Source organism: Centruroides vittatus, unplaced genomic scaffold (genome assembly GCF_030686945.1).
Source record: "Centruroides vittatus isolate TY-2023 unplaced genomic scaffold, ASM3068694v2 contig_1154, whole genome shotgun sequence".
In the NCBI taxonomy this organism is placed as follows: domain Eukaryota; kingdom Metazoa; phylum Arthropoda; class Arachnida; order Scorpiones; family Buthidae; genus Centruroides; species Centruroides vittatus.
Genome location: NW_027120741.1, coordinates 3355683 through 3368955, shown reverse-complemented (window position 1 = coordinate 3368955; position 13273 = coordinate 3355683). Strand labels below are relative to the sequence as shown.

General features: G+C 31.9%; 1 protein-coding gene across 4 annotated transcripts in view; it reads left to right on the top strand.

The window, feature by feature from the left end:
* LOC136979196 (neprilysin-1-like) overlaps positions 1–13273 on the top strand; it is a 136965-nt gene that overhangs the window by 70347 nt on the left and 53345 nt on the right. For all 4 annotated transcript variants that reach the window (XM_067275142.1, XM_067275149.1, XM_067275162.1 and 1 more), the window contains exons 9-10: positions 1425–1570; positions 12411–12594. In XM_067275142.1, the coding sequence (XP_067131243.1) occupies positions 1425–1570; positions 12411–12594 (330 nt within the window). The remainder of the gene's footprint in view (positions 1–1424; positions 1571–12410; positions 12595–13273) is intronic.

Here is a 13273-nt window from a genome sequence, read left to right as displayed (position 1 = left end):
TTGCAACTTTATATTTGGGACTAACAAAAGATTGTTGGGACTAGCAGCTATAATGCCTTAAGCATTATAGCTGCTGGTCCCAACAATCTTTTATTAAGCAATCAAAGCACAAATAATAAATCATTGTAATTTGTTAATATTACATTACATAATTTGTTAAATTCATTAATACTATATTAATAGTCAAACAGTTGCCATTGATGCATTTCAGCAGTGATAAAAAAACTACTAAAAGAAAAACTTTTGAGAATTAGATTTAACATTACAAAAAGCTACAAAAATATTTTGGATATTTCACATTGTTCATATATGCATGTATGTGTATATATATATATATATATATATATATATATATATTATTTTTTTTATTTTAAATTTTTTTTCCAATACATATGCAATAGAGCAGCAATTCTCAACCTTCTTAGCTCCACGACCCCCCAAATAGTAAATATAAATAAAATTAATATTTCGCACCCCCCCAACCTACCCATCCAAAGGAATAATAACAGTAAGCCTTACTATTACTAATTGAATTTTGACTGTAATTATAAATGTAAATTTTTTTAAATATTATATAATCATATTGCACTAATTTTATACATTAAGAAAATACCGACAGTATAAAAAAATGTAATACAACTATTGCTATTATTTTGTCACTGCGTTTATAGCGACGGGTATGAATATGTTTGTATGACGTGTACATACATGAGCAATTTACAAGCACCAACTTGATGTGTATGTGCTTTTTGTAATTTGATCCACGTATGGAGAAAATTTTAAATGAAAAACAAATGCAACCATCACATTAATTTCTTTTCTTTACATGTGTACTTATTGTAAGTAAAACGTTTATAAGTTTATAATAAATGATTTTTTCTCATAAAATAATTCATTATTGTCTCATGACCCTCCTTAAATATCACCATGACCTTTAGGTTGAGAAATGCAGCAGTAGAGCATCGATTATCTGAACACCAATCAACCGAAACATCGGTTAACCGAAAGCATTCCAGTTGGACTGTGTCGGGACATGTGTTGTTTTGAATTGAACTTTTTTGATACTAGATTAATTTCTAAAGTATAATTTTTGTTGTTTTTATATTTTCTAATATATTTATTTTGTTTGTATGAAATAAAGAAATAATTTTTAACAATACAATAGCCACGATTATTATTATAAAAATTTTCATTACGCTTAACATTGATGAAAATTCAATGCAAAGCGACATGCAATGGAGAAAATTTTAACATGGGATATATTAATATATTATATTAATAACATATTTTTTCATACTTATCTGTTATCCAAACAACCCCAGTCCCCAATTGATTCAGATAATCGGTGCTCTACTGTATATCATAAAAAATTTAGTTTTAGTTTTATACTACTAAAATTGTATTAATGGTAAACATTTTTTTAGAGTGATTGGCTGAATATTATTCATTTGATAATGAAAGATAACTGGGTTCACTTAAACATAACAGAATATGATGTAGTTCAAGTTGACAACATAAACTACTTTATTAACTTATATCAAAAACTCAAAGAAAACAACATTGATGAAAGGTAATTTTTGTTTTTTAAAAGAGCTATTATATAATTTTAATTTAATTTATTTTTTACATTTTGTATATTATTGATATATATATTAATTTTATATGAATAAAGTGTTGTGTTTAAAACACAATTTGAAAGTGGATACTGGTTATACACTGTTGCAGGTTATGTGCTGATTTTAAATTTCATTTAAGAACTCATCCAACAAGGTTTTTTTTGTTTAAACTTACCAAAAGTACCTTTATAAAAATGTGAAAATCCTTTACTTGCCACAAATACTTATTCACTATTGCAGTTTTTTCAGAAATCACCAAAGACTTGTCTATATAGAGTAGGCCTCACTTTTAATTCTTTCCTATGTTCTGTATGTTGGTTCTATATGTTGTAATGGATATTATTAAACAGTACAACTTTTAAAAACTGATAAATTTCTGGTATTTGTAATTCCTTTTTTTCTATATAATTATTCTCTTTAGAACTATTCAGAAACTGACTTGTATATTGTTAAGATCCTGATATACCTAGGTATACAGGGTACACAGTTGGGAAACAGGCGATACAATATAAAGAAAAACAAAAGACTTCACACTTTCTCATTCAGTGAGGTATTAACAAAGATTTATTCCTGGACCCTACAGGTTTATTTATATACATACAAAATTCTAAATAACATGAACATAAATTTACAAACTATTCTATTACCTCTGTGGGGTAACAAAAATTTTATAACACCACAAATCGAAAACCTTAACAAAACAGTCTTACATGTGTCCTTTTGTAGTTAATAAGGAATATCTACCCAATTCACACACGTGTCTTCAGGCAGGCCTTGGATGAAAGCGGATTGCTTCACACATTCAAACAGTCTCCAATCTCTTTTCTTATCGTACACGACGATCTCCGACGAGTTCAGTCCGAAGGCCAACAAAAAGGTGTCATCTCCAGTGAAGCTCCTCCCTTTTATACCATTGTTGACGTCATAACCTGCATACGTCAACTTTCACATAACAAATAAGAGACCTGTGAGGTTACACAAAAGGTGAACTCCCAACACAAACAAAAAATGGGCGCGAATAATTATACAAAAATTACAACCCAACAAAAAAAAAAGTCTAACATCCATAATGCAGGGGAAATACGGTTACATTAAGTGATGGATCACTACAATATAATGAATAATAGCTAAACAATTAGTTCTCAAACACATATCATTGAATATTCTAGAAACTATGCAATGAGTTCTTTTCTTCTGGTCCTTGATTAGTTTGATACAAATACATGGTCCCTGTTAGACTTGATGTTGCTTGTTGGAGAGATTAGTAAAAACTAGTTAGACTTGTGTAACTGGTTATATAACAAAGAAACAAAGAATACACAAAGATTACACTGTCTTGACTCATGGAAGGTCAGCGCTGGAAAAAGGGGAGGTGAAACTAGGTCACCGTCACCAACAGTTTCCTGAGGGGTCAACAGCACCACCAACCTTTTATTACATAACGGAAGAACGTTTACAAAACATCACAACACAATTCGTTGTATGTAACGATGTCGTATAATATTTGACAATAATTTCAATTGTTGATTCCAACACACCCCCTCAACGATAGACTGTTAATACAATCTGATATCGCAAGTAAATTTCTTAATGTTATTTGCGTCTAGTTGCTTTGTTGACAAGTCTGCTGTCATCGGCCACTCGGACAATAGATTACAGCAATTTGTCCCAAATTCTCTAAATCATGTACAAAATGGTATTTTGTGTCAATATGTTTCATGCGCTGTTGTGCTTTTCCTAATTCTAAAAGTTGAATACAACTTTGATTGTTCTCAAATATTTTGATAGGTGTTGCAATCGGTAGATATATTTCTTTTAGAAGTTGTTTCATCCATACAGTTTCTTGAGTAGCCTCTGCCAAGGCTACGTACTCTGCTACAGTGGATGAAAGTGCTACACACTGTTGCTTTTTGCTAACCCAATGGATAGGACTTCCTTTTAACAAGAGCAAATATCCTGTGTTCGATTTGTGGTCTATACTATCGCCTCCCCAGTCGGCGTCTACATAACATTTAAGTTCTAATTCTTCATCAATATTTCCTAATCTAAGTTTCTTCTTTTTTGTCAAATTCAGATAACGAAAGATTCGTTTTACTTCCACCCAATCACTTTCCAAAGGTTTTGTTACTTTTCTCACTAATATTGATGTACTTATCGCAATATCTGGACGTGAATTAGTTGCTAGATATAATAATGATCCAATAGCACTTCTGTATACATTGTTGTTTTTGAACATATCAGGCATTTCATTTCTTCTTAAATATCCTGTGTCCATAGGAATATTAGACGGTCTTGAATCGGATAAGTTAAATTCCCGCAATTTATTTTCGATATATTTTTCTTGGTGGAGAGAAAATATTCCGTTTTCATCTCTTTCAAATTGTATTCCCAGATAATATTTTAAGTCGTTTAAATTCTTGATTTTAAACATTTCTTTCATTTCAGTCTAAAATTCGGTTAACATATGTTTGTCCATGGCCATTGCTATTACGTCATCTACATGAATTGCAAAATACAAGTATCTTTTATGGCAATAATAAAGAACAACTGCACACCGGAGTTTATGATATACAATGCTACTCAGAAAACCTATAACCGGTGCAAATTAAAATTTAACAGTCAATACAAACACTCTCAGACCCCTCCTAGGCCCTTCCTCAGGTAGAGAATTGTGGAGTGTTGAGTTTTGAGCACAATGAAACAATCAACACTAAGAACAAAGAAAACATTTAATTACACAAAACTTAGGTATACAGCCAGCAAGGGAGCATTGGTGATATTCACAATACATATAACTAGTGGTGTCCAGTCCAACTTCTTGCCTTTGTAGAGATAATGTTTTAGGAATTTCAAACCTGGTCTATCCTTTCCTTTCTTACTTGGTCTCTCCTCCTCAAGCAGGTCCTTTCTTCACCTCTCATACAGGAAAAAAAAAACTCTCCCATGCTCCTTTACATCCCCTATATATACATCACCTGTAGCGCCCCCTTGTGTTACATTTAAATGCACAATTTAGAAAAACAAAAATATAGAGAAATATTATAACAACCACAATTATTTACACAGACAGCACATTAATAATAAACATACTAAAATTATTATTATTCATAAGAGAAACATCACATGTAAACATTCACAAAATAAATACATCATGGTGGTTACTGCCACAGAATTGTTTGGAATGATTTTTAAAATATGAAAAAAGAGAACGGAATCATGCATTTAACAGCCTCAAACATATGTCTCTATGTAATATCGAATGCCATTTAAAAATTTTTCTCTTTTATCCATACAGTGGTCGTAGAACCTTGATGTCAAGCGAAACCACAACTTATAAACATTAATTAATTCCCTTTATATGCCTTCCTTTAGGCTTACGATGCATTTACTCCTCCGGCTGCATTAGGGCTTGCCAAGCCAAAGAAAGAGTGATCTCGTCTCTAGAATTAATGGATGACGATGTACTGTAAGCCCTGTAGATGTCAATCTGCTCCAACCACTTGAGATGGTCCAAATATGAGGTGGTGACAATTAACTTAGCATTCAAAAAGTCTGCTATGATCTCTGATCAGATGCATAAGTTGATAACAAAGTGGAGCATTTGTTGTGTTGAATGTCACGCATATGTTCCTTCAATCTGATCCCAACTGCACATTTTGTCAAACCTATGTATATTAAGTCCTTATCAAGACAATGGTCTCTGAGCGGTACCTTATACATCCCAGGAAGTCTTTCTTCATTAGACCTGTTCTTTCCATTGTGAAGTATATCAAATATAGAAGGGCATCTTCTGTAGGTCAGGGAGACACCTCGTCGTGCACTTCTACTGTATATCGATTTCAAAAGTGGGTTGTAGGAAACAGAAATTATCTGCCTATCTTTGCTCTGGTTGCCATTTATTGAATTATCTTCTTTAGAAGAAGGAGCCATCATTCCACTGAACTGTTGCAACATTTTTTGTATAATGTTGTGGTAGCCATAGAGTTTGGCTACTTTATGCAAGTATTGCAACTTCTGTTCTAAAGCCCGTTGGGTAGAAGAGTGTGTGTGGGCTCTTTTAATGAGGGCCCTGAACTCCACCACCTTGTACCGGACTGGGTCACAAGAGTCTGCCAGAATATATGTGAGATGGTCAGGTGGTTTGCGGTATACAGAGGTGTGTATGTTCAGTCCCCCAAAGCTAATATTCAAATCCAGAAAATGCACTGTTGAATTACTATGCTGCTCAATCTCCAGGGTAAGGCCATACGGATTGTTGTTCATTTCATCCAAAAATTGGGCAATGTTTGGAGAGTCCCTCCAGAGAATAATAATGTCATCAGCATAGCACTTGTAAAGTATGATGCTTTGGAGGAAATTCGGCAGTATTCTATTCTCCACTTGCCTCATTACTAACTCACATAAATTTCCAGAGACAGAACTGCCCATGGGGACGCCCTTACCCTGGGTGTAAGTGGCACTGTTGAACTGAAACATCAAGCTGTAGCAAACCAAGTGGGACAACTCCAAAATTTGTTGATGGAATTCTTCATTGTGCAAGTTTGTAAATAGAAAGTCCCTAAAGGTGCAAAAACACGGAGGCAACTCAATCAAAGGGTACAATGAGCAAAATCCAGTACTGTGATATAACTAGGATGTTCAGTGTCCTTGAGGAGCTCTACTAATTCTACCGGGTTAGAGATCGTGTATCTGTATCCTTCCAAATGCAGAGCAATGATGTTGTGTAAAGTTGCCTCTAACTTGCACATAGGGGCCTTGGCTTTATCCATTACCAGTCCAAAAGTTGAGACTGGTTTATTTTATTGGCCCTGATGTACTAAAATTCTAGCAATGTCATGGGAAAAACCCAAGAGAAAACCCCCTAATAAAAGGGAAGAGGTGATGACAAGTAGAGGAGTCAGCATCATCAACATCGACTAGTTGCTTAAAGTGTGTGTTCTCCACCAGTCTAAAAAGTTGTTGCCAGTTCCTCAATCGAGTCCCTCAATCAATACCTGTGGATTTACCTGTGCATCTACCCTCATAAACTTTCTCCTTACGAGTTACCCTCCGGAAATGCCTCCTGTAGTGCATCTGAACCAAGAACTGATCTCAAGGACTTTCTCCTGTTCGACTCATTGGGCATCGTGCCAAGAACCTTGACAAGGTATTTATCGCCATGCAAACCTCATGTGAACTCTCTCTCTCATGACTGCTAGATTTGATAGGCTAAATCTATATACAGTAGAGTCGTTAATTCGAATCAATTGGGACTGGGGTTGTTCGGATTACTGATTTGTTTGGATAACCAATTATGTACGAAAAAATATATTAACCTGTCCGATGTTCAAATTTTTCTCCGCTGCATGTTGCTTCACGTTGAATTTTTGTCGATTTTAAGCCTAACGAAAATTTTTATAATAATAATAGAGGCTATTGTATTGTTAAAAATTATTTCTTTATTTTGTACAAACAAAATAAATATATTGAAGAATATAAAAACATAAAAATTATACTTTAGAAGTAAATCTAGTATCAAAAATGTTCGATTCAGCATGACACAGTCCGATTGGAAAGCGTTCGGATTACCGACGATTCGGATAACCGGGGTTCGGATTACAACTCTCTATTGTATATCTATTTCAAGATGTCTATTGTATTGTATCATGTACGCCTTTCTGTTGAAATTAAATTGTTATTGGTTGTTAACCTGGTATTCGAGTGATTCACTTCCAGTGCGCTGTCTCTCATCTCATCTCCATCCCAAATCTGACCACCTGTGTACGCGGCTGCTCATGTGACTGTATTAACACGCCGTCTTGGCTTCCATGTCACCTGGGACATGGTGGTGTCAGTCCTGACAAGGTACCAAGGAGGTACCCGACCCTCTGGTCACATCATCATATGCACATGGTATGACTTTTTCGTGATGTAACACAATTTAACTGTACTCTAGCCATTTGTTTTTTACTGACATACTAAATCTGATGTCTCTTAAATAGCACCTCATTCCAAAAATTGGGCTTAACAATATTATTATATTCATAATTGAAGTTTAGACTATTTGCAAAAAATATATAATATTTTTGAGTCTATCTTTAATCTTTTTACATCACCACAGAAGTAACAGTTAACATGGTTTTTTTGAAGACAAAACTTCTTAAAAACAAAGGTAAAAAACAGGTAAAAAATCCACAATGTTAAAAATGATCAAGTGTCAGCCTTTTACTGTAGGATCTGACACTTTTTACATTAAAAAACATGAATTCTTCTCACCATGTTCTCAATATTATTATAATTCGACAAAACAGAATTGTTTAACAGTCTCTTCATCTGTTGTAATTTGTACATCTCATCACTATGACTGGTGTCCACTCTCTCCATCTATCTACTTGTCTTTCCATGACCATTTCATCAAGTCCTAGCTGCTCCAACCTACTTTTGAAATCCATTCACCATGATCTACTATGCACTTTTCTAAAGCCCATTATATCTATACATGAAATATATTATAATGAAAAAGTATTAAAAATTTATGAAGATAATTCAAATTTTGTGATCCTTGACACTGGCTGCCCAGGACTTAAGCCCTATTAATCTCTATGTAGATCTGCCCCTATACACAATACATATAGTGGGTTGTTCAGAAAGTAATTTCGTTTTTTTCATAGAAAAATAAATGCAATATTATTATAATAAATAAATATTTTATTGAATTATATATTGACCATTTTGGTCAAATACCTGTTGTCATTGTTTCTGGTAGTAGCATGATTTCACATTCATAAAAGTTTTGATCGTTGTTTACAAAAAACTGATCCAAGTGATTTTTGACATTGTCATTTCAAGTAAATATCTTACAGTTAAAAAAAAATTTGTATAGACCGGAACAAGTAATAATCTGAGTGTGCCCGATCTGGCAAATATGGTTGGTGTGATAACACATCCCATCTAAGCTATAACAGTTTCTGACGAGTTACCAAACTTGCGTGAAATTTGGCATTATCATGGTAAAACACTACACTTTGTTTGTTGATCAATTCTGGCCTTTTCTGTTTGACGGTATTACTCAATTTGTTTACTCAATGGCTGTACACTTTTGAATCAATTGTTAAATTGTCTGGCAAAAGCTCAAAAACAAATTTCTTTAAAATCTCACCATAGAGAGCATCTCTCTTTAATAACATGTGGAACCCATATATCGAGCTTTGAAATGGAACCAATTCATTTTAAGTAATAATAAACGGTTCATTTTAACAGATTTAATTTCTTAGTGATTTCACGTGTGCACGTGTATAAGGCAGATTGCTTCAATCGGTACTTTATTTTGTTTTCATTGGCTTCAAATAGCCATCCAGAATGTGGTGTATCTTCGATATTAAAATTGTTGGAACGCAATTTTGTAAACCAATTTTGGCACTGTCTTTCAACACATCTTCTCCAAACCTGTATCAAAGATTTTTCTTGTTTGAACAGCATTTTGATTTTTTAGTTATAAAAAAGCAATATATGCCGAAAATGATGCTTTTGATTTTCCAAATTTGATGGGACACCAAAAAAAAGCAATTGTACAGAATCAAACAAAATTTTTTACAAATAAGCCTTAAAATGTCAGCTGACGAAGTATATAATGAAAATGTGGTTTTAAAATAAAATTGGCTGGTAAAATACATCTAATTCCTTTAGTAATAAAAAAACGAAATTACTTTCTGAACAACCCAGTTGTTGACTGGGTACCGCAAGCTTTCGATACAATCTGGCTGCATTAAATGCTTCAAATGATGGTGCATGCACACTTGTTTGCTGTGGCAAACCTCCACACAAGCAAGCGATTGAGTTCCTGCAAGCATCGCACTGACTTAAAATGGCTAGCCGCTAATGTAAAAGCGCGCACAAATGATAAAAGAGTTTACACGTTAGAATAAATTATTATTGGCATATTTGTTCTCATATAAAAAGTATATTGACAGTTAAAACTTTCTCTTAAGCATGTGGTGCATGCTAAGCAAGCCCAGAGAATTCGCCCCTGCTTACATCTAACAGTGGAGTCCTAATATTCTTTCTCTCAATCAATTTTCCATCAAACGTGATATGTGAAACTTTCTCACAATTTTCTAATGATTGATTTCACATTCCTCCTTCCATCTGTTCATATTCCAGCTAAGGCATTTTGTGTTATCTTGCTTGTTTAATGGATTATGCTTACTCCTAAACAAGAATTATTAGTGGCATAAATATCCTTATCAGTTTTCTGAGCATTTCCACTTGTCATCAATTTATCGCCTTTTTGAAGCATGCAATTTTTTCCTGTTTTCTAGCCTGTCTTAAATTATTCATCTGATTTCTATTCTCTCTACAATCCAAGGAAAGATCTTCTATACACACAGCCTGTCTGTCTCCAATCAGAGATATTGAAAGTATTTTTAATATTCTTCCAACTTTTTAATATTCCTCTTTTCATGTCAAATGAAACACAATGATCAAACTGTTGGCTTTCTTCATTCTATTCTTCGTAAGCTTAATGCAGTCAAGAATTACATTTGGTAAACTAGACACTTCTCTGACCAACTCTAAAATTGTCACTAATAAATTTTCTTGTTTGTTTGCCTCTTCATTAAATAATAATAAGTTTCTCTTTCTTAAGTTATTTTTGAGTATATTAAGTCTTTCAGTTAAACCAGTAGTAACCTGTACATTGTTACACTCATGTCTGCATTCATGTTCTGTTTTTAATTTGTTAATTCTCTTAGCTAGCATATTAATCTTTTCATTCATTTCCATGAAAGATTCTTTCTCTGTATGTAATTTCGACTATATTTTTGATTCTATTGCCTCTTTTGTTTCATGCAGCTTCTTATTTCTTCTAGAAACAGTTTGATCCAAATTCTTCCTATTATCTGTATCTTTAACTATACTTCCAGTATAACAAGTTCTCAAATGTTTTCCAGGTGGTGTCCTTGGTAACATTGCACTTTTCTTAAAAATAATCTCTCTCTTTTTTCCATTAATCTGAACTATATTATCATTTATTTTAATGAACTTATCCATGTCACAAACTTTTCCAAAAAAACTTGTATGTTAATATCTTTGTCTGTCTGCACAAACGCTCCAGCCACCATGGAGACAGATCTGCCCCCACCACATTGGTTTCTTTAATTGTCATATCTTCATGTTATTTAAATCTTTTAATGTAACTTTTATGTATATTTTGTTTTATCGTTTTTTTCAAACCCCAAATGAAGAGAGACTCCAAAAGGGTTTGAAATGCATTTTGAGTGTATTAGTATATATTTAAGATTAAATCATTGTAAATTTTTATTCTATACTTATTGTTAAATTTACATAAATTACTTTTATTTGAAATATCAAATTCACTGGTATGATAAAAAAATTTTACAAATTCACTGGGCTTATTTTATATTAATAAATTATTTTATGAAAAGCAATGATGATTTTGTTTATTTTAATGGTATTTATAGATTTCAATAAAATGTATGAATTAGAAAGAATAAATTATTTTTAACAAAATAAAACATTGAAAATTTGTGTTGTTATACAGTAAAACCTGTCTGAAACAGAAATCTGTTTAAACAAAAAAAAAGCACTAGGAACTAACTAGTGCAGGGTATTTAAGAACAAGTTGATCAACAGTATTGGTAATTACAAGATTGAAGTTAATGATTAATTAGAGTATCAAAATTCCTCAGAATTAGATCACAGAATATCTTAATCTCTATATTATTGTAATGCAATTAGAATTTGTCAGTAGAGTGAGACACTAGTTCTTGGCACTCAAATTAGCATTGTTGTGTGGGTTCATAAAGATCACATCTGAGAAATTTTTGAATACCTATCACAAGCTCTTGGAAACAATGAGAACTTTTTAGAATTGAACAAGCAATTATTTATTGTGACATTGTCACAATGCCAGACTGCAATTTATAATCATATTTTTAATAATTTTTAAATTAAAAAATATGCTCTCCAGCTCAAATTAGTAGTATCTTGCCTCTGTACATCATACTTTTCCATGAGCAATAGTTGTGAGGGTCATCTAACTTCTTACAGGGGAAAATTTTTGAATTGAAATAATGTGACTTTTGGTTACCAGAAGTTCGTATATAGTTAATCAGGGCCTCCTGCTCCTAATCTTTTCATATCTGGTCTTGGCTTTTGTCTATTTAACTCCATTCTCGAGATTAAGAAAAGACAGATGGATGACAGTGGGAATTTACAGGTTTACAGTTTTTCAAATTGCAGCCCAATAACTTTCAATTCTTGCATTCAAATATTACACAAGTATGCATTGTTTAACAACAGATTACATATATGATGAAGGTTCAATAAGATAATGGTTTTAAAAAATTTTTAACGCCATTATCTTTTCTATGTTTAGATATCTAAATACTTACCATTGTATTGCAGTTGTGTTATAGCCTATATGAAAGACTATATACCGAAGGTTTGTCTGTGATCTCCTGATGACATATTTCTTGGAATGTATTCTTATTATAAAGTGGAGCTTACCTGTATTCCCATTTTTAGCTGGAATCACTTTGGATTAATTTGGATTAAACTTAGTAATAAAATTTTTTTACATATGTGAAAGTTATTTTACTATAAAAATACACAACTGTGTGATACTTATCTTGTATAGCTTAAAGAAAATAAGGAATAAATACTAAAACTTACTCAAAATGAAACAGCCAAAATGGGAAAAATATTTTGTGCAGTCTGGTTTACACAGGTTTTACTATATTATAAAAAACCTTATTTTTATATAATAATCTAATTTTACTATGTTTCATTTAATAGAATTATAGCAAATTACATTGGAAGTTATGCTGCTTTGATATTTTTTACAAAAATTGGTATATATCAGATTTCACCATTGAAAGAAGTTCAGCCATGGAAACCTTGTCTTATACTTTCATTACAAAACATGCCACTTGCAATGGATCATTTATATGTCAGTAATAAAAACATTTCCGAAGCATATGTAAGTGCATTTATAATTTAATTAATAAATGAAAAGCTAATGAATGTACAAATTTTTGCATAAAAAATAAAGTCTGACAATTTTAATTTTGCAAACTTACTATGTAATTTAATAGCTATTTTAACAAAATGTTTTTTTCTTAAAATTTGAAAATACAAAATTTTTATTTAATAAACAAATATATATATACTATATATAATATATTATTAATTTTATTAAATTAACAAATCAATATTTAGAGTGCATTTGAAGTGAGAAATTCTTTTCTTGAAACACTGTATTTTTGTACTTATCCTATTTTTGTTTAATTAGCAATGTTTGGAATAAAAATTTAAGATATTATATTGTAAATTTATGGATTTTATTTAATATATGTGTAAAAAGTTATAAATTGTTAATAAAGGTTTTTGAATCTTCTTCAACTTCAAATTTTAATTGCTAGTTTTAATCATTAGTTTTGTTTTAATCATAATGCAGTTTTGAATAAAGAAACATCATTCAAACAATCAACTAAATAATCAGTCTATAATTCCACTAATTTAATAATTAATACTAATAAAAGTAATTTGCTACTAAAGGTAGGCGTTAGGCTCCATCTCTTATCTAAATTAATAATTATAATTTTTAATAATTTTTTAAAATAATTTAGAACCATCTGGTAGAAAAGAACTGACTCAGG